The sequence below is a fragment of the Scaptodrosophila lebanonensis genome, unplaced genomic scaffold, assembly GCF_003285725.1.
Source record: "Scaptodrosophila lebanonensis strain 11010-0011.00,11010-0021.00 unplaced genomic scaffold, SlebRS2 tig00000072-arrow-pilon, whole genome shotgun sequence".
Lineage (NCBI taxonomy): Eukaryota > Metazoa > Arthropoda > Insecta > Diptera > Drosophilidae > Scaptodrosophila > Scaptodrosophila lebanonensis.
The window spans coordinates 4,795,884-4,817,469 of NW_022060558.1; the positions used below are offsets into that span (position 1 = coordinate 4,795,884).

The following is a 21,586-nucleotide window of genomic DNA, read 5'->3' on the forward strand; positions in this document are numbered from 1 at the left end:
AGCAGATTCAAACGCGGAGCACGTAGACAAATGTCCTGTGCTGATAGAAGTGCAGCCAGGTTCTGCACTGCGTGCATGTTCGTTAGTGTTGTTATAATTCTGACTGTGGAATCTCACAGTTCTTCGTTGGAGGGCTAACACAACCATTATTCTAAGATAATATTGTTATACGGACTCAGGATATAAAATGCCTCTTCATCACTGTTGGCGACAGGTGTTGCACATGTTCTTGTTGTGAACCTGTTGTCATGGAAACTTTTCCGCAGGGTTGCCTTTTAAAAATGAATGGGTTCGGGTTCGTACATAATTTCAGGTTGGCCTTGCATTCGCTTTCAAAGCATCTGAAGCACAGCAACAACAACAAGACAAACGGCTGAGAAAAGATCGATTAATTGGCCTATAGCACCGTAAATACACTCACATACACATCGACAGGAATACACATATAAACGTTTAAATTTGAGCAAGTTGAGGGCAGTTATAATTGATTGTTTGCCTCGGTCTTGCGATATTGTATTTTCCCTCCATTAAATTGTTAAAGTTTTCTAGCTTCGTATGCCGCATAATGGTGAAGCGCTACAAACCAACACTGCCATCCCTGGCCGGCTCTAATAACAGTGAGAATTGCAGCTATGACAGGGATCAGGTGTACTGTGTTGTACTCCACGTGGTAGAAGGTATGTAAACATTTCTTATGTTTTTCATGGTGATGCCAACATCCAGCTCACTGCGAAATTGTCTTTGCAGGCATCAACTTCTATGCACGTGGACGCGATGGGGAAACCTCTCCGACGCTGCGCACGCGCGAACAGATTGTTATGAATGCTGCATTAAACACAGTGGACTTTGAGATTGAGGGTGCTCCATCGACCACGGCCGAGACCATTATATTCAACAGCAACTGCATTTGGGAATGCGATATGCCGGGAATCAAGCGTATCAAGACGGACAATCGACCAGTGAAGGTGGTCTTCTACACCTGCCGTCCGGGCACGGAGCGCAAGGCAATCGGAACGCTCCTACTGCCCATACGGGGACTACCAATTGTGAGCCAGGCAAGCACAGGCACGGAGATGCAGCTGAAAATGTTCTGGCACAAGTTGATATGCATTAGCAATGAGTTCCGATCGCACAAGCCGGAAGTTTTGCTCATGTTGGCCATAGTTAAGAAGTCCTTGCTGAATACCAAGCAGTTTGAGCACCTCATGCAATTTAATAATGTGAGTGCGAGTATGAATTACTTCAATTTCTCAATTAATTTCCTGTATTGTCTTGTAGCGCAAAACTCCATCGAATGATGCGATTGCCGGCGCCCAGCTGCGATCGCCCGGTCATTCGATCACTGCCTGCATGCTGCAGTCCCAGGCAAATGTCTATGTGCAGTCATTGGTGCAATTGGGACTGCTTCAGGTGGGCAATGATCCGATGATCGATTGTGATATCATAGAGGTAGTGTTGCAGATGAAGGAATTAAAGAGTGTGAATAAATTGATTAAGTCGCTGCACCAGGCCAAAGAGCCCACAGATAAAGTGCTTCTTGTATTCGATTTCGTTGGCAATGTGACCAATATTGAGCTGAAACTAAACGAGTCTGACTCCTATCCTTTGAATGACGTTCTTGGGCTACGCTTCAAGTCCTCGCTTCGCAGCATAAGACTCTATTTTCAACGCATATTCTATTTGCCAATTAATATGTACCTTAATGGCACGGTCATTGGTAAGTTTTCCAAACTTGTCTTGCATGAGCCAAAATTGTTTGTTTACGTTAAGTTACATGATATAATCGTTTCGATTCCAGCGAACTATCGTATGGACTTCGGAAAGCTACTTCCGGCGGACACATTTTTTAACGACACTCGCCGATATGTGCGCAATGGAATTTTTGTATTTGATCGCTTGGGTCGAATGGGCAGTGCGCGGGATCTTAAACCTATTATGGAGTATACATTCACGGTGGACATTAAGACCATTAATTCCCGACAAATGGTCAGCGAACCGTCTACAAAAGTAAATAATGAGGTGTTCGAGAGAAGTGAAAGGGGTTGTGTCGTACATGAGACGACAAAGGAGGAACAATTTCCCATAAGCAATAGCCGAAGCGACCTTATAAGTGCGATGCCTAAGGAGCGAGAGCTGCCATTGAGTAGTCGCAGAAACGGCATCACTCGATTGAAGCCCAAGGAGCAAGAATTGCCATTGAATAAACGCATGAATGGCGTCGCACGTGAGCTTAGCCAGGAGCAGGAGTTGCCATCGAGCAAGGACATGGTTGGCGCTGTAGATGAAACTTCCAAAGAGCAGCTGGAAGCTATCAAAATTATTGCATCGTTACAGGAAAAAGAGTTGTTTGCATACGAAAGCAGCTCTGAGGTTGGAGTCCAACATATACCATTTTCACCAGATCAGGTTTCTATAGCAAGTCTAGATGTGGGCGCAGAACTTTCTGCATCGGAATCTGAAAGTCACGCAAACTCTGAATCCGATCCTATACAAAACTTGGATGCATCTACTGATATCCGCCAAGGGCGAGCAAACAAGAAGAAATTTACGAGGCTACTTAACAATGATGTTGTTTTAAAGACTTTTGAAAGGGATGAGCTCAGCGATGATGGTTTGAGGCAACAGTTCTCATTGATGATAATAAAAGAGCCAATGCCAGTCACAAGTGAAGCCAAAGAATGCCAGCTATCAGGTTCGTCTACGCGAGAAGAGCCCCAAGTAATGGATGATGATTCTGATGTTGAAATACTGGCCATGTACAAGTGCAAAAACCGCAACGGACATAAATTGAGTGCTAATACAGTGGAGGCACCAAATACCAAACCAAACAATTTTGAAATTGATCACGAGAAATCGGTGCATAGGGAAGAGCCGGATGGAAAAGCAAAAGCGCAGACCCCAACAAAAAAGAAATCGCTCGATGCGCCTGTCGTTCAAAATAACAAATCTTGTGTGTCAAGGCTGTGCAACTTTAAAACTTCAGACTCACCACGACAGAATGAAAGTGCAATGAAAAAATTGGAAGCAAATCAGTTGGTTGATGTCACGGGACAATATTTGAAGAAACAGCTGACACCAACTGACGAATCTCAGTTACAAAAGCCGAGTAACCCTAGGCGGCACAGAAAACCCAGCATATTTGTGGCAGAGCAGGATCTATCAACAATAGGCGAGAGTACAGAAGAAACCGCTCAACGGAAAAGACACCATAAAAAGCCGGTTGAGGTCTTTCCTGATAAAGTCGCGCATGTCGAAATCGACGATAATAATGTCGCAAGAGTCCCAGTTCCAACATCCAAAGAAAAAAAACACAGCAAACAGATGCTTCTGGATGGAAAGACAGTTGTCTTAACCAACCGAACCATTAGGCCCATAGAAAAGGAAAACGATGATCTGCATGACTTGAAGCAATCCAGAAGAATAGCCCCCACACATGCACAAAACAATCTTCTGTGTGACATGGAAGAAGTCGATAAAGGGGGGCTTCACTTCGAAATAAATTCAATGAGTAACCTAGGTTTGAAATCGGAATCAACAGAAATGGGTAAATGTAAAAAGCTTATCAATGCCCCAGCATACGCGCAAGAAAAGCTTTTTTGTGACTTGGAAGAGGCCGATAAGACCGATAACTTGGAAGAAATGACTTCAATGAGTAGTCAGGCTATAGGCTCCAAATCTACTGAAGAGCTCTTCTGTGGTCACGATTTAAATGACAACTTGAAAACGTTGCCACAAGCAGAGAAGAAAAGCTCGAGGAAAAGTGTGCGCAGAGCCAATATAGTTTCCACAACTGAAGCTCTGGAACGTGAACTTGTAGAATCCCTTTCGGTGCTGCCTATTCCAGAAAGAAAGTCGACCCATGTGGTGAATCTTGCCCAATCAGTGTTGAAAAACGAAACCTCTGTTCAGATACGGTCACCACCAAGACGATGTGAAGAAAGTGACAGCGACACAATAATAACGCTGAATGATCATTTCCTGGATCATAGTAATAGTGAGGAAAAGGTCTGTGTCTGGCAGAAACTAAACCGTAAGTCCAAGACTGTAGTTACTAGGGAGAAGAAAAGAAGATCGGTAACTTCTAGTGGCGTAGATTTCAGCACAGCCACCGATTCAGAGGATGAATCATGTTTGAGGGAGAAGCGAAGAATGGACCAGAATAAGTTGAAGTATGCTCTATCAAGTGAGGCCCAAGAAGTCTTTGGGGGTGACACACCAAAAGTTAAAGCCAAGAAAAAGAAAGCCAAAGTCACTAAAACCGAAGAGGGCCTGAGCGCTCGTTGGGTTAAAGTAAACAATGATCAGGCAAAAGCATTGGAAGAAACAGAATTGTTTATAGCAGCAACATGTCAACCAGTTTCAGATGGTCAGGAAATGGTGAAAACAGAGTTCTCTCGTCGACCTAGAAAGATAAAAAAAGTGTTAAAATTGAACGACTGTGAAGAATTTCAGAAATCTAAAAATTACATTGAATCAAATTTTGCTAAATTAAGCTGTGAGGAAAGTTCCTATATTGGTGAACCCAGCGCTACTAGCTGTCATCGCCCAAGAAAGAGCAAAATAAACTTACAGATTTCCGAAGATGCTGACATGAACTGCAGCAAAGACGCTGAATCGAGTTTTGTTAAATCGAGCTATGATGAAAGTTCCTTTATTCACGAAACTAGTGTAACGCATGAAGTCAAATCGGAGACAAAAATGGTCCTTAAGAAGTCAGTTCCTCAGATACTGGTTGAGGGTATCGAACTTGTTGAAGATTCAGAACATACAACGACGGAATGTGAAGAGGTCCAGTTGAGAAAAAAATCTACGAAAGTCATAAATTCCGATGGTTCCAAGAAATTGGTAAAACGAAAGATTGTACGTAGAAAAATGTCCTCTCTAGAATCGGAAAACACAGACCCTATAAGCAGAGTTTCCGAGTTAGAGGAAATCGATGAAGACATTCAATTGAAAAGAGTTCCTAAAAAACAGTCTGTTACCAACAACAAGAAGAGACTGACAAAGAAAAGTAAAAACAAGGAGAATTGTGTACACAAAGGTGATGAGATGCAACATGTTGAAGAAAATACTGCACACATATTTTCTTCACTTCACTCGAAAGAAAGAGGGGACTTCAACCGTAAAAATACCACAGAATGTAGTATCAATGTTGAACAGCCCCACACATCTATAATGCAGAAATACTTGCGGCAAATCTTCTCATCGGAAGAGGAAGATGAGTACGTAAAGGTAGCAGTAACTCCCAATAAATTGTTTACGAAGAGACAGAACACTTGTGTCAAAACTGACCCATGTAATGAAGAGATCAATGTAAAGGCCCCTAATAAAAAGAAGCTGCGTGCAAGAAAATCTCTTGAGGCTTCTGTGGCTCATGCAGAAAGTGCTCCCATGTCACACGTGGATGGTAATGTCCACCAATACGACGATACCTGTAAGCAAAGTGTAGGTGAAGCGACACAATGCTCTGACCAGACCGCCGACACTGACCCAGTCAGTTTCGATCGTGATATGGGCCAGGAACTCGAACAGTGGAAGCAGCGGCAAATGGAGCTTTTTCAAAACGAGCTCACTCGAAAGGAGCAGCAATACATGCGGAATGTGGAGGAGCAGGAAAGGGAACAGCATAAAATAGACTGTGCCAATCTGGGGGCAAATATCCAGCAGGTCGCAGAAATGGAGAAAACGCTGCTCAACATTCACAAGGTCCTGTACGAGAAGGTGCAGAAGAGCACCAGCGAGCAACCAGTTGTAGACTATGACCATAAGTTGCACGAACTTGAAGAGCACATAGGCAAGCTTAAGGCCGAAATGGAGCAGCAGTTGCACCTATTCGAGAGCCGCAACAGGGAAATGCGTCAGGAGAACTCACAATTAGCGAAGGAGAGGACCCAGCTCAAGCACCGCATCTTGCACATGGAGCGACAACTGTCGGAGCTGGGCAACCAGGGATTAGATGGAAGGGACTTAAAGCAGGTACTCAGTGATATGCGCACGCAGAATGAGCGTTTTCTGGACTTGTCCAAGACGAAGGATCGCTACAAGAAGCAATGGCGACGCTGTGCGAAGCGCGTCCACGCCCTTAAACTGGCCATGTATGAGAAGAATGTTCGACATGAGCGCAAGAATATGGAAGCAAAGTAAGTAGCCTGTTTCTTGATGTTACTAGGGTTACATCGAAGTCATTCAGCCCTAAATCTTATTAATCATTCAAATGTTTCATGCGTTATTATAATAATCTATTTTAATTCGACCATTTAGCTTCCTAAATCTGAAGAACATTTTGACCAAAGACGCAGTCGAGTTCGAGCGCGAATATGGGAAGTTCCGGAAGCAAAATTCAAACCTAACCTTTGCCATCTCATCCACCCCCTCATCTGGCGATGGCCTTGAGCCAATGCTTCAGGAATACCTCCGTGGCCATCCCTCGTCTTTAGTGTGCCTCAAATCCAAGTCAAAAACGCTGCCGTACAAAAAGCAGACCTACTCGCAAGTCATCTAGCAGATCCTTATTCATTCGTTTGTTTGTTCTGCCAAATTAACTGTGATATTTTTGAATACTTTATTTATAGATTTTCATTTTACTGTTAACTACAATTTTAGCCATTTAACACGCCTCCTTTAACAAATTTCGCGTTTTATATGCAATAAATTGAATATATTTAGCCAAATCTATGTCCTCTGCTCAAAGCCCACGCGCATAAAGAACGGTAGCGTGTCCAGAGGCGCCGAGTAGTCCATCAGCCAGGTTGGACCCTTGTAAACGTTTTCGCCATTACCATCGCGCCACTGGCCAGCGGGTAAATATATATCGCGCTTTACAGCACCCTCAGTAACGATTGGTGCAGCTATAATGTCGTCTCCCAGCATAAACTCTGTAATTTTAAAATATGTGGAGCTATGTATTGGTTGTAGGAGTCTAAGGAATAATAATTTAAAAATTCATGGGTCTAATACGATATTCCCCTAATGAAGCTGTTATAAGTTATATTTTTAACTGGCGTGAGAGACTCGAAACACTATTTGTCAGAATTGGCCGAATTCAGATATACGATTGAATAGCTGCATTTCCCTGCTAGGTTAACAAGACAAATTTATAGATAGGAAGGCCCGATAACACAATGCGATTTAAGGGTTTAGAGAGCGTGGAGAGAGTGTGCAAGTATTAACTTACCATCGTAGATGCTTTGTGCGACATTGTCCTCAGGCGAAGTCCACCAAAGGGGCGTATTGACAGGCTCGCCAGTGTCCACAGCTCGCTGAAAGAGCTCCATTATGTAGGGGGTGTACTGTGCATGCAGCTGCGTAAAGCGTTTACTAATCTCGATGGCTTCCTCATCAAAATTCCAGGGTACGAAGGAGAACTGTAGACTGGGCATAAATACGTTGGCCTGCAGCCAGCGAAGGAAGAGCTCCTTGGTTGGCGGCTTCTCATTGTATCCGTTGCCGCCAATCATATCAGGCAACACAAAAGGATAACCATTCAAATTCATTTGCAGGAGCGTTGTTATGAGAGTCACCAGACCGTTGTTCCAGCCCCACTCAGAGTCCTTGTCAATCATGCGCACGAAAATTGGCAGATCTTGAGTGCCTTGACCGGATCGCACCTCGACCATGCTGCCAAAAGCGCCTACAGTGCGAACATAGTCGCTGGTTATCTGCAACGGAGTGCGCTGAGAGTCGCCTTGAAGGACTGCGTCGCTTGGCACCCAACTGGTCTCGCCTGCATCGAACTTAAAGCTGTCGATGCCGTCTTCTGTTTGCAGACGCTGCAAGCGTTTGCTGAACCAAGCCTGCACCTCACTTTTGGTGAAGTCTATGTAGGCCGCATCCTTGGGCTTACTATTCCACCATTGGGTCTCCGCATTTCCCTCATGATCGAGCACCAGATAGCCCAACTTTAGGGCTTCATCATAGATAGCAGTGCAGTTCTTGTTGATGAATGGATGTATCCAGAGGGTTACTCGAAAACCTTGCGCCTTTAGGTCATCGGTTAGTTTCTTGATGTCGGGAAACTTGTTTTTGCGGAACGTAAGAGCGCCATAGCAATCCTCCCAGTCGTCATCGATTTCTAGCTGACTATTTTCAAAGCCATTATCTATAATTTTTTGCCCAAATTCTCGCACAATTTCATCTGTGATCTCGGCCTTGTACAGCGCCCACGTAGACCAAATGGGATGCTGGACCATCCGCTCATCTGGATGACCCTCAGGTCGCCCCAGGAGCGCTGTCACGGCGTACATATGGGCGGATTTTGCATTCCGGGCTATGCCCAGATCATAGGTAAATTGTGCTGATTCTAAACGTGTTTCATATGGCAAAGCGGTAAAAGCGCTGAGGCACAACTGATCCTCATAGCCCGGTGCATTTTGGTCGATAAAGAGGGGCGTATTCTCCGATACATAGATGAAAAGTCCATCGCTATTCAACCAATAGCGTTCGGCCAGACCCACATTGTACTCCTCTTTGGGCAAATACGAAAAATTACTGTACAGGCCAATACTGCTGACGATGCTCCGGACCGCTGTACCAGTGTGTGCGACCCGTGTTCAGAGCAACGCAGTCGCGTGGCTGGGATCCCTTCAGCACCCGATCGCGGGACACACGTACATGGGTAACATCGCTGCCCGACTTGATCAGGCTAAATTCGATACTTGTGGTGCCGTCGCTTATCTTGTAGCCGGTTTGCGTGGCTACAAAGTTTCCGATGGGCACAAAGTTGTCCAACGTCACAGTTTGCAGCGTTTGGCTTCCTTTCATCAATTCATATTGCAGTTTCTCCCCACGACGCAAGCGCACGTAGATTCCGCTATCGGCGAACCCAAAACGTTGCTCGATTGTTTTACAGGCGCTGCCGAAGGAGGCTGCTGCGGCAAGAAGGAGCAGCCCCAGGTAGAGAAGCTTTGGCTGCATCTTCTTTAGCTATTGAATCTGAACTATTGCTTGTGCCTATCAGACCGGGCTCTTATATAGCTATAAAGCACCGATAAGGAAATAGGCAAGAATAAATAAAATACTTGACTTGACGGAACGCAACTGACTATGAATTGCACTTGACAGTGCCGCTTTGTCGTAGTAGCTGATAACAGAGGCGATTGAGTACCGGTGAGGTACTGTTGTCATTGTTCCGCTACACTCTGGGGGAGAGTGTTTGCTGTGTGCCCGGCTCATGAGCCATTGGTGTGGGTAAGTATGATATTGCCCAATACGAGTATGGTGCTGACTAACTGGTATTGGAGATAGTGATATACCGATTTCGCAATGATGTGCATCGTCACCGATTAAATAAAAATGTATGTTATTTCGAAGCAATTACTAACTAAATTTATTGCCTAACAATTGTTTAATTTCAAATTTAGTAACGGCCTCAAAAAACTTTGGCATATAAAGACGACCACACGTTCATTATTATGACGCACTATTTCACCTTAAAATGGATCCGAGTTGGATTTGTTGAAGTTTTTTCATTGATCATATGCATACGTTATTTTTTAAATGCATCGTGCATTATTTAATCAACATTTTAATTGTTTGGCCCCCCCTTCGGTAAAAGCTGTCTACGCCCTTGTTGCATAACTTTCCATTCCAGCATGTCTCAGTGATGCTCGATTGAATTAAAGCCTGGGGACTGGGTTGAATGGAACTGCTTAAAGTTATAAAGAAACCACGCTTTGGCGAGAAAATTTTTAATCAAATAGTACATGAAACAGGTGTCAGGTGGAGGTAGGATCATAAAATGTACTATTAAAAACTTGTTGGTTGGTCAGTAGATAAAACAACCGGCTCAATGTAGCTGTTGGCGGCTTTCTCGGCCGGTAAAATTGTTGCGTTTTTTATTCAGCACCACTGCCCTCTGCAGTTCGCAAATATGACTAGGAGATGCACTCCACACACTTGATATTGTTTTAAATATAATGCGAGTGTGTCTTTATTCAACGGCTTCACCTTTTGAACTCCCCATGCTAAGCGTGTATGGTATGACATGGTATGACGAATGGTATGACGAAAATATAGAGAATGACAAATGATGTAAAGAGAGAGAGAGAATTTACGTTGCCAGACTACAAACTTAGTTACATACAAGTCGTTGTGTTCAAATTTAGCACTTCAAATAATTTCATTACTTATAAACTACAAGTATTCTCCTCCAACAGTAGCTATGTGTTCAAATGTATGCTACACACTGTGCAGAGGACACTGCAGAAGTGGATTTAATGGGGAAACGTTGCAAGTAGCTGAGGAGGCGAAATATCTCGAAATATTGTCTTAGACAGAGACTTAAGCCGTCCATCCTGGCTACTCTCACCAAGTGCAGACTGAATCTGGCTAATCTCAACTCGATACTAGTCCACAAAAGCAAACTCCGCCTGCATTGCAAGACTGTTTTAACAAATCTGTGATGGCGCCAAGGTGCAGAATAAAGGTTTACGGATGCGATTCGCAGTTCCTATCTATCTCCTAATGTAATACGTACTCCCCATATTATATATATGTAAAATATTTGCCACTTCAACTGCAAAATCACAAAAAAATTATAAAAAATAAATATTGTCCCTCACATGTACGAGTATGTATTTAATGTGATGTTCCTTAATTCTTGGCAATTGGCTTCCCTACCATAATAAAGTTTTATCAAAAATACTATTTACGATGAGAGAGACTATTTGTGAAACTCGTTCCATCTGCCAGATAGGTCGAAATCAATGGAACCCGACAGTAATGTAAACTGTAAGTCAAACGGCTTTCTATAAACTACACTTCTTCCACTGCAAATCTAAAAAGACTCACAATTTTGAGGGTAATACTTTTAAATACGTTTATTTGCTTATAACAAATATTGAAAACTTAGTAGGTACATGTGTATATATAAATAGGTAGCATTACATGCTATGAAATGTGAATGACGTGTGTGGCAAAACATTTTAATTAAATATTTATCTATCTAGTATATAGTCGTAAAAGTATGTAGTGTGTATAAGGGAATTCAATAAAACAGATTAAAATTGAGCTTTATCTTGAATCTGATCGTGAGTTACAAATGCATGTTGTAGGTTTCAAACTTCAGTCTAGCTTTCGCAATCAGCTGCCAGGAACTGCGCGTGCTCCATCTCCTCTTCCTCCTCCTCTACCTCCTCTTTCTTCTCCTCATCCGCCCATCTCTTCAACGGCGCTGAATGGTCCTCAATGGGATGCAATTTCTGCTCATCATGATATGCTAGGACATCATGGAAGGACCCGTTGACTATGCGCGCAGTGAAGATCTCTTCGTCGCTGCACTCGTCACTCTCATCATCCGCTATAAGAGCGACTCGCGTGTAGAGGTCGTTGGAACGCGCGGCTTCCTTACGTCGTTGATAAACAATCTTGCCTGCCACGCCTATGCCCACCAAGGACACAACTGCAACTATCGAGAGCAGCACTATTGCCAGCTCTCTGTAGGACTGGCCTTCGCCAGTCGCAGCCGAGGTATTGGAAACGTCAACGATGCTGCCCGTGCTCCGTACCGTGTACACATAGCAAAATGTCTCATTGGACCCCGGTAACTGGCGCAACTGGCTCCCTGGATAGCAGCTGCTGCACTCGGAGACCCGTGGTCCTGTACAGCGTAGACAGCTCTTGTCACAGGCGGCGCATATGCGACGCTGGGCAAGCAGTACCGACTGGCGACGACGTCGGCGATCCTCCGCCAGCAGAGAATCACTTTTCTCGCTCAGGCTGTTCTCCGGCTCGAGCAATTCATTTGTGGGAACTTCTGGGCGACCTTCGCCAATGGATTGGTCTGTTCTGTTATCTGAAGCCCCTGCCGTTGCGGAGTCATCGGCATGAGCGCTGGGGTAGCTGTGCGCAGGGCATTGGTCGTAACAGAGTCCGAGGTAATAGTAGGTGGATGCATTGCATTCTGTGAATGGGATTTGAAGGGAATTAACTAATTTTTCGGGTGTAAGATTTAAAAGCTATAGGAGCCATTTACCTTACTTCGGGAAGAATGAAAAGATTCAAGTGTTAGAGAGTTAGTTTAAAGAGAGAGCACAGCTCAGCTCAGCTCAAGAAAAAGTGATTCAGAAACGGCGCATTAATATTGAGCCGAGCTGAGCTTTGAATGGAAATTGGAAAAGTGATTGAAAAGACAGTAAATTTAGTTTTGAGTATGTGTTTAAGAAATGGTGTACAAAACAAAAGCAACAATGGAAAGGTACTTTCAAACGATCGAAAAATAATAACAATACATAATATCAATAATAATAACAATTCTTTAAATTTTACTTTTAACAAATGAATGTATTTTTGTTGTTGTAACAATTCAAAGCAAGCGCAGTCCAAAAACATGCTCGTGGTGGTCAGCTTGTAAAAATGTGTGTTTTCTGTACCGCAACCAGTGTTGGAAAGCATAAATTGTATGTAGTATGAAATCGTTGAGCATGAAAAAGTGTGAGTTGTAAATTTGTTAAGTAAAAGTTGTAAGTCGTAACGAAAGCTAATTACAAATGTTAATTCAATACAGCAGCAGTGGAGAAATGAAAATACTTTCGGAAATTTCTTTTGGTTAGGAGTAAGTTACAAAACAATTTAGTGTCTATAGAGTATTAGCTAAACTCACCTTTAAATTGAAAGTTTCTGTTTTTTTTTTATGGTTTCGAAATACGAACATTTGAAGCGCAGTTAGAATTTGGATTATTCATTAATTTTGGATGATTTCATACCTACATATAAACGTACATATGTTACCTATAGGCATAAAGCAAAGGATCTATGGAGTTGGTTGGCTGGTTTTTGGACCGCGCTTGTTGAAGAGCTAGCTTTTAAAAAAGTATGGGCTTCTTGTTTAAAATATGTTTTATTAATTAATTTTCATACGATTTGTTTTCAATCCATTTAATTGTATCGATAATATATAGATATATACACAAACATACATAAAATTGTTGAATTAGAATTGCGGCATTTTCAGTTATGTACCATACCTACAAGTACTCGTACATCATATCATATCAGTATATAAGTAGTTTGCTAGTTCAATTCTTTTCGATTTTTTTACATTAAAAAACTTGAATTGTTGTTGTGTTCTGTATTGTTTTTACAATGGTTCAGTTAGAATTTCAATTAGTTTACTTACATTAATTGCTACCCCACGCCCTAGTACCAGTTTAGATTTTAGTTTTTAATTAATCGTTTAATTGTTCTTTTCCTTTCTAGTACAGGCTTACAAATTAATTTGGCTTTTATGCTTAATCCTACACGTACATTTACTTTTCGTGCTTATTCCTGTTACCAAAATTCTTAAGTCATGTTTATGTTTAAGTACCGACGCCAGCATAGAAGTTAAACAAAAGGAAGAGCATTTCAATTCTTTAAATTATAAGGGTAAGCGAAACTGGTTTTAGTTCTTCTTTTTCCCGCCGCCGCTCTTGGTACTCCCTTAAAAGTTTTGGTGAATATGATATTGTTTTCTATGCACTATTAACTTGCTACCACGATTGTTTATTGTTTACTGTTGAAGTTTGTGGTTAATGTTGGTTGTTAGAATATAACTGTGTATAAGGATGCTATTTGTAAAAGAGTTGTGTTTGTTTTCTATACTTTAAATCAGCAACGAAAAATGTAAAACATTTATTTTGTACCATTTCGAACAACTAAAGTCGAAACTAACAACTTCACAATACACCTATTGTGCCATTTCGATATGATTATTCATTTAAAACAATATACGACCGGGATGTGTCACAGAAATTGCCCGAAAATGAAGGAGAATATGGGCTGATCATTTCTTTTGTTTCTATTTCCCCACTATCTGAAGAAGTTAGCGGTGAATATTCTATGCTGCATTGAAACTGAAATCCCATTATTAATAGGAATGGTATGGAATAGTAGGCGTCGTAATGTACTTGGGACTACTAATGGAAGTTTTGGAGCAACATGAATCCTGTAGTTGCTGGCCTACACACTCCATCTGAAGGTAATGGAGAATAATCAATATACATACTTGTATATGGACATATGTATGGTTGTAGCTTATAAATGGACGACGCCACTTCTTTGACACACCCGACCACCTAGATTTTGATTAATTTGAGAAATCATAAACTAAACTGCATTACATAAATGCAATGTGTAAATAAAATATTGAAAAGAGAAGGGGCAATAAAAAGTATAAGGGGACTTCCGCAAACTGATCGGTAAATAGGATCTAAGTCATTGCGGAATTTCCGCAATTGCCTGAAAATATTATCATAATTGAGGTACACAAATAAATATGTATTGGTTGGTTAAATATAAATTGGCAAATTGTTGTTGGATGATTGTTGCTTATCATAATAACAGAGGATTACATATTAATTAATTATTTATTGCACTCGAGTTGCTTTTGATTTTGTTTTATGCTTGTTTAAATACTCGTTTGTAGTATGTATGTATATAGTATGTATATGTATAAAAAATCAACTTGATTATAATTATAATAATGTGCGTTTGGCGTTTAACAAAGCAACGAAGTTGTAACAAATCCATATTACCGTTTTATAATTATTTCGAAGGATATGTTTTAAATCAATTCGACTTTATTTTGATATGGAAACAAATTAAAGTTTTGCGTTGCACAATTGTATGATAAATGTTATTTGAATATTTCAGTTTTAAATGGTTATTGTTATTGCGAGGGGCGCACAAAAATTCATGACTAGAATCAGAAAGATTTGAAACTTCTCGCACGGCTTTAACTTCTCTTCATTAATTTTTGTGCGCTCTCCTCGCCTAATTAATTCATTTTTATGCTTATTTGCTTCCTAATTTTGTTTTTGTTTTATTGCAACTTTGTTGAAAACTGCAGGAACTTTTTGTATGAATTGTTAAATTTAATTTGCAATTGTTTTTAGCAATTTATATTTATTGTTTAAGGTGTATGTTGCCTACATAATTAATCGCATAGAAATGCCTTCTCTTCCCCTACACTACTGCCTAGCATTTAGTTTAGTTCAGTTTTCTTTTTGTTTATTTGCACAACAACTTCTGCACGTATTTATTCTAATTATTATTATTATTATTAATTTAGCAGTTTTTTAAAATACAAAAAGTTTTTATTTTGCTTTTTGGCGCCTTAACATTAAGTTGAATGCAGCTTCTAGTTGTTGTTAAGTGTACGTTTAATTTTAGTTCCTTGTTTTAATGGTTTTTCATATCTCATTAAGATTTATGTTTTACTTTAAGAAACAGTCTTTTACTATGAACTCTAAACTGCTGTATCGAACATTTACATACGTGTACATGGCTATTGCACAGTAAATTGCACAAGATGTAAACAGTTTGAAATTGGGGCGCGTTTTGCAAGCATTCGCTAGAAGGCAGTGCTGCTCAAACTGTGCTACAACTATTTGGCTGGCTTTCTGTGCGTTAAAGCAGCGTTGGCTAAGTCTTGTGCTGAAATAATGCAAATGGAGCCGTTAACTATACAAACTGCACACTGTATCTATATGCATGCATATGTAATTAATTAAAGCATTTAATAAAGGAAGCAAAGGGCCAATAAGCGGAGTATATGAAATCCGTCATCGGATTGGCAGCACTGCAAAATAAAGGGCATGTAAAACTGTCGCCGACCAATCAAAAGGAGGAATCCATGTCAAACTATCGAGGAGGTATGGGAGCGAAAAGGCGCTTTAAACAAACATTTAAACATACAAACAAAATTTGGCACAGGCAAATTTTCCACACACTTATTTAAACGTAAAACTAAAAACATTAGGCAAAACAAACAAATGATAAAACAAATTGAACTAAATTGATTAAAACAAAGTACACACATATTTAACTAACAATAAGAACTTTGTGCGCCAAAAGTGGTCGAACATTTTTGGGGGGAACAACCTTTCGTATTTTCACCAACTACCTCTTATATACGCCTATATGTATATGCTTATATATGTATGTATATATGTATTTATGTTTTAATCAGTATGCGTGTATGTAAATCTAGACTTACATTTAAATTTAACTAAAAAATTTTAATACATATTTTTGGACTTGCAGTGATTTTTTCTTTAAATCGTTCTCATCGCTTGATTTCCATTTGTCGAATTTTGCATTTTACAGCACAAAAATATATAAATTTGTTGTATATGTATGAATAGTATATAGTATCTATCCAGCTTTCTGCATGATAGTGACAGTACTTGGACTTTGTATAGAAATGCATTAAGAAAGTTAAGAGATTGCGAAATGATCTGGTTGTTCTTTTTACAATTTTAATTTTTCATTGTGATTCAGTTTTCGTTTTTTGGAATTTTTGTTCTTCAGCCTCCTAAATTATCTATTGACTCTGTTGCTGTTGTTGTTGTGCTTTTTGTCGTTTTGTTTAAAGTTTAGACAGAGGAATTGTGTTATAAAAATAAAAATAAATGACAAACCTAGACATTTTTGGTCGCTCCATTTAAGGCACGCGGCGGTATTGCTGCGATCTTCAGCGACCTGAAATATAGAGAGAAATAATTATATATTTACTATTTATTGATACTTGAATTATATTTGTTTATTCTCAATTTTCGAACATTAGTTGGCTTTAAAGTAAACGTGTGCAATTCTTGTCTGGACTGAGTGATGGGGAGATCTATATCGGGATTCTCTCCATTACACCTGCACCGACCTGGTGGAATGAATGAGCCAGATGCGGTTCAGCCATGGCGTTAGTATACTTTTTAACAAACTAATAAGTCCCCTTTACTGCGTACACTTAGAGTTAGACAACAAATTAACTTATACAAATGTTTGCAGGTAATAGCTGTCGAGCTCCAGAGATCTTTGAACCAAATAGGATGCAAATAGAATAAAACTGGACAGCCCAACAATTAGTAAGTTTCAGTAAATACTTCCCTACTTTCTTCAAGTGTCCATATATGGAACCAAGCAAAATTTGAATGGCTCGTTTTTCCGGAGCCGTACTCCCAGTTTAGGGCTACACGAACCACAGGACTGTGCAGGAATGTAGAGTCCGTGTGTCAATGCCTCTGCGTGGGCTTATTCACGGACAGAGGTCTGTTCAACCTAACTCGACCTAAGAGTTGTGTGCCACTTTAGCATTTAGGACTCGTTCTCTATTCCTCTCTCCCCGTCCTTTTTTGCCATCCATCTTCCTTCTATAGCTCGGCTAGTTTGTCTGATTGCCGTTTTCGTTCATTCAATGTTGCCGCGCTGTCTGGCATTTTAAGCACTTATGTGTGTTTATTTAGAGGCCTTCCATTATTCTCGACCCATGACTAACTAAAGTGTCTAACAATGCGAATATCGACATACACAAGTCTGTGTATGTGTGTGTTCGTTTATATAACTGTACTTTCACATGCAATGGCATAGCGTGTTTGTTATGCAAAAAAAGTTAAGCCAGCCGTTTGTCCCCCGACAACTTTTAAAACACAGAAACTAAGGTCACTGCACTTTTAGTTTATCGTTTGTTTGGTAACAGCCAAACAACACACATTCACATACACACACACACACTGAGTTGCTGCAACATTTGTATCCTTGTTGGCAAATGAAAAAGTTAAAAAAGCAGCAACTAAAAATGTGGCTATTGTAGGTGCCAAAACGTTAAAGAACCCTCCCCACACAATATACGAGTACATACACCGGCAAAGTTTTGGACTAAAAAGTGTTGCATACCAGCAGGCGCGGTTCATGGCAAGTGCACTTGAATACAGTTGTGAGGGAATTGGCTTGAAAACTGTATGTACTCGTTTGCAAAAAGGAAATGTGAATGTGGCAAAGCCATGTGTTCGCGACTTTGGCAAAATGCCCGCTGGCAATGTACAAAGTTGGCGGCATTTGAAATAAAATGAGAACCGAATGAAATTAAGATGCTGGCTTATGTCGGCCTAGCATTTTGCATTAGGATTTATGAGCAGCTATAAACAATGATAGAACACATTTCATTCATAAATAACGCTGTAAAATTTGGCAAGAATTGGGACTTGTTGTTAATGGAAATCGGGGATATAGCATGCAAAGCTGCATAACACAACAGAAATTCAACTTAAAGAAAACAAAACGAAGCAAGCTACCTACACGCAACCCAACTTAAAACTGAGCTTGTTTACAGTTTGCAAAGCGTTGCTAGAGTTTTGATTGCACTGGCTTTTGGCTTAGGTGAACCACAGGCAGGCAAGTGGCGTGGTTCCGCGACTAGGGCGGTCAGCGACAACGACGTCGTTGCCGTTTGCTTGCAAACAGTTTGTGAAGCACTGCAATAATAACAACAAGCGACAGGCCATAAGCAGCAGATGCAGCAGTACGGTATGCGAAATAAATACAAGTAAATGGGATAACACATTTTGTGAGAAACTGCACAAAATACTACTTGAAGAATGTTGCCAATTTCCCTAAAATTCTTAGGGAATTGCCAAATAATACAAAAAACAAAAGAACACATATCACATTGCTACTTAAACTTAAAAGTTATGATTTTTTAATCGAACTGTCTTTTTATGTAATATCGTAATCATATTGATATATATTTTTGGGCACTCTTTGGCCAATTCTCATCCAATGGGTTTCCAAAGAACATAAGGATTAATTTAATTTGAATTGTAAATTTTTATAAGAATCGTTTATTTTTTGTTCGTCTATGACACTCTCAGTTATTTCTTGATTTAAAAATTTTAGATTACCCTGGTTTTGTGCATTTTCAAAATGTGTTTTCCTTGTTACTTCTTTCGCGTACCTTATGGTATGTACATGAAATACCATATGTGGTGTACACATTCTTTCATTAGCCTAATTTTTGGACTCACCTGCTGCATGTTTCGCCACTGATCACTGGCATCGAATTCTATATCGTTGTGCAACATATCGCTGCCAGAGAAGTTATTCTTTTGATTATCATGCTGCTGGTCATCGGGCTGTGCTGGCTGGTCCGTGCCGTAGAAAATCATGTCCCATTGCGTAACTTGCGCTGTAATACAGAACAAAAATCACATTAGCTGTGTGTTCTATCCAGAGATAGCACCTTCTCCGTTTCACCAATAAATAAATAAAATAAAATGGTAGTGTTCAAATTGTGTGAGCAAAATTGAGAAGAAAATTATGATTTCAACATATGATATATGAATCGCAAACAAGCGCTTGAGTGAAGCAATAAATCTGAGCGCTTGTCATATAAAAAAATAAAATGAAGTGCGACAAAACTATGAACAAAATAGAAGAAGAAAAATAACTCAAAGTGTTGCCTGACAGTGCAAGCGCATCACTTAAGGGGGGAATAGTTTCACAAAACGCTATGAAGAAAAATTATTTTGCAATATTGAAGCGCAAACTTTATGACTTTTACAATGATGCAAGCAAAAATAATAACAGAAGGCATATACCGAAGCTAAAATGCTCTAACCAATAAAAAATATAGAATGTTCCACAACTAGTTATCTACTATCAACGCACTTTTACTAAAGAAGATGAATGGAACGTTTCTAGTATGATTTCTTCCTTATCCGACTTCAATTTCAATAATTTGTATTCGAAAACATCAATACAAGCAGATCAGGTTAAGTTTTTCGAATTTAAATGTAAATGAAAGCATAACGCGTATTTTCAGGTTGAAGAGTTTTTAGTTGCATTACATGTTTTTGTAATCGAACCCTTCCGAAATCAATGGAAATGGAATAAGTTCCATCCACAATATGATAAACAAATACCCCTAAAGTACGAATCGTATGCTGAAGCAACTATACTAGCCTGATTTTAAAGAGCATAGCATAAAACGATTGCAAATTCTTTCCCATGACTTTTGATTGATGAATGGAGCGAGCTCAGTGGCTGCACAACTTTTGCATGCACAACTTTTATTTTTTGTTATTTTTGAGGGTTGCGATGTTGTTGTTATTGTGCTTGTTGCCTTGAAACTCTGTGACAACAAAGAGGAGGGCAATAAAAAAGTATAAACTTATATTCGCTCAACTATGAAACAACGCAAATATTAAGTGGCATGTAAGGGCGTGTCTGGTTGTGTTCTTGCTTAAGGCAAATCAAATAAACTGCATAAAAAATCAATTTCCGCTACCGTTCGGTCCGACGCCAGAACTCTTCCGATTGCCAACAACAACAGCAGAATGGGTGTCCTCCAGCACATCCTCCTCGGATGAGGCTAAGACGCCGGCGGCAAGCATTAGCAGCTCCTGCTTCTTGATGATTTTCTGATCGGGCATAAAGCTGCTGGACAGCGGCGGGGGCGGTGGCGGCGGTGGTGGCGCCGATGGTGACTTCTTAGTATTCGCAGGCTTGCTTGTGTTGCCAGGCCGGGCATGGTCATAGATCTTGAGCAGCTCCACCTCGAACTGTTTGTCCTGTTTACGTTTATTCGATGCAGATGTTGTGTTCTTGGAGGCCTTGGGCGTTTCGTAGGGCTGTAATTCGGGAAAAATGGCTTGGATTTTCTCATAGCGTTCGAATAGCTTGGGTATGCGAGCATCAGAGTTGGAGCTTGAACTGGAACTAGAGCTGGAACTGGAGCTGTCCTTCACCTGCTTGGCCGCCTTTACCGGCAGGCGTGTGCCATTCACACGGCTTCCAACGCTAATTTCACCGACAATTTTACGCGTTTTTTCCGTGTCGTAGGTGCCGGACTTTTCACCGGAACTGGCCTTGGGTCTAGGCGTTTGCACGCCATTCTGTTGCTTGTTGTTCGACTTGTTGCTGTTGCTGGAGCCTTGCTGTTGGGAGATGCGGTAATATTTGTTCTTGCTGGTCGTTGTTGCTGTTGTGCTTTGGGTTGTCTGCTCCTTCTTGGCACTCCCCTTGCCCGATCCGTTTTTGTTTGCATTCGATTTGTCGCCGGCCTTGCCCTTGTTCGCCTTGTTAGCCTTGCCATTGTTCGCCTTGCCCAGTATGACGCCATAGGTGGCTGATATTTGTTGATATCCTTGCTTGGCTACTTGCTGCTTGTTGTTGTTATTATTATTGTTGTTGTTCTGCTTGCCCATTATGCTGGCGCCAAGCGGGTTGTTGGTCACATAGATGGACTTGTTGGGTGGCAATTTCCCCAAGGGCACCTTCGCGCCGCCTGACGCCGTATTGCCGAAGTTGTTGGGCGATATGCGCGGATATTGCGGCGAATAGATCTGATGCAGATTGGTTGTGGTGCTGGTGGTGCTCGAGTTGGGTGTGGTGGCCTCGGCGCTGCTGGAGCGCGGCACCGAAATGGGATCGTTCGGGTCGATGGTTTGTGTGGTGCCGTAGAAGATGAGTGACCACTCGCGCAACAAGGCATGGCCTGTGGTTGCAGTCGTGCATGATGGTTGGTTATTGAGGAGATGATTCGATTTGATTTGTTATTTTTGGGTGTTAGTAATGCAGCAATGGTGAGAATTCCACAAAAGCGCAGCATGTAATTCAGTTCGAAGACATAAGCATTTTGGGGTGTTAAGATTCTAAGGAGCCTAGTTCAATAGTGTTTACTCACCCATATAGCGACCCTCATTGTGTATTTCCAGCTGCCAGTTTCCATGCGGCGACTCGCCCCACGTATGCACCGACATGAAGGGCCACTGATTGAATCCGGAACGTGAATTGTCATGGGCGCTGTACGACAAAAAGGGATCGTTCCTTAAGTGCT

General features: G+C 40.9%; 3 protein-coding genes across 5 annotated transcripts in view; 1 reads left to right on the forward strand and 2 right to left on the reverse strand.

Annotated features, from left to right (window-relative positions):
- The first annotated feature begins 215 nt into the window (after nt 1–215).
- Nucleotides 216–6,671, forward strand: LOC115625577. The gene is made up of 5 exons (XM_030520677.1): nt 216–677; nt 748–1,220; nt 1,279–1,717; nt 1,799–6,140; nt 6,262–6,671. The coding sequence occupies exons 1-5, from the start codon at nt 566–568 to the stop codon at nt 6,500–6,502; spliced, it is 5,607 nt and encodes a 1,868-aa protein (XP_030376537.1). The 5' UTR covers nt 216–565; the 3' UTR covers nt 6,503–6,671.
- On the reverse strand, nt 6,539–8,913 carry LOC115625457 (myogenesis-regulating glycosidase). The gene is given in 3 exon segments (XM_030520505.1): nt 6,539–6,875; nt 7,175–8,490; nt 8,492–8,913. Coding segments are annotated over 3 exon segments (1,941 nt in total). The 3' UTR covers nt 6,539–6,672.
- A 1,944-nt stretch (nt 8,914–10,857) lies between these two features.
- Nucleotides 10,858–21,586, reverse strand: part of LOC115625534 (furin-like protease 1) — a 223,334-nt gene continuing 212,605 nt past the window's right edge. For 2 of the 3 annotated variants that reach the window (XM_030520611.1, XM_030520612.1), the window contains exons 8-11: nt 21,434–21,552; nt 18,774–18,934; nt 16,398–16,458; nt 10,858–11,899 (exon numbers count right to left, since the gene is read on the reverse strand). In XM_030520611.1, the coding sequence (XP_030376471.1) occupies nt 11,067–11,899; nt 16,398–16,458; nt 18,774–18,934; nt 21,434–21,552 (1,174 nt within the window). In that variant the 3' untranslated portion in view covers nt 10,858–11,066. Of the gene's footprint in view, nt 11,900–16,397; nt 16,459–18,773; nt 18,935–20,035; nt 21,245–21,433; nt 21,553–21,586 lie in introns of all 3 variants that reach the window. The other variant, XM_030520613.1, reaches the window with a different exon arrangement.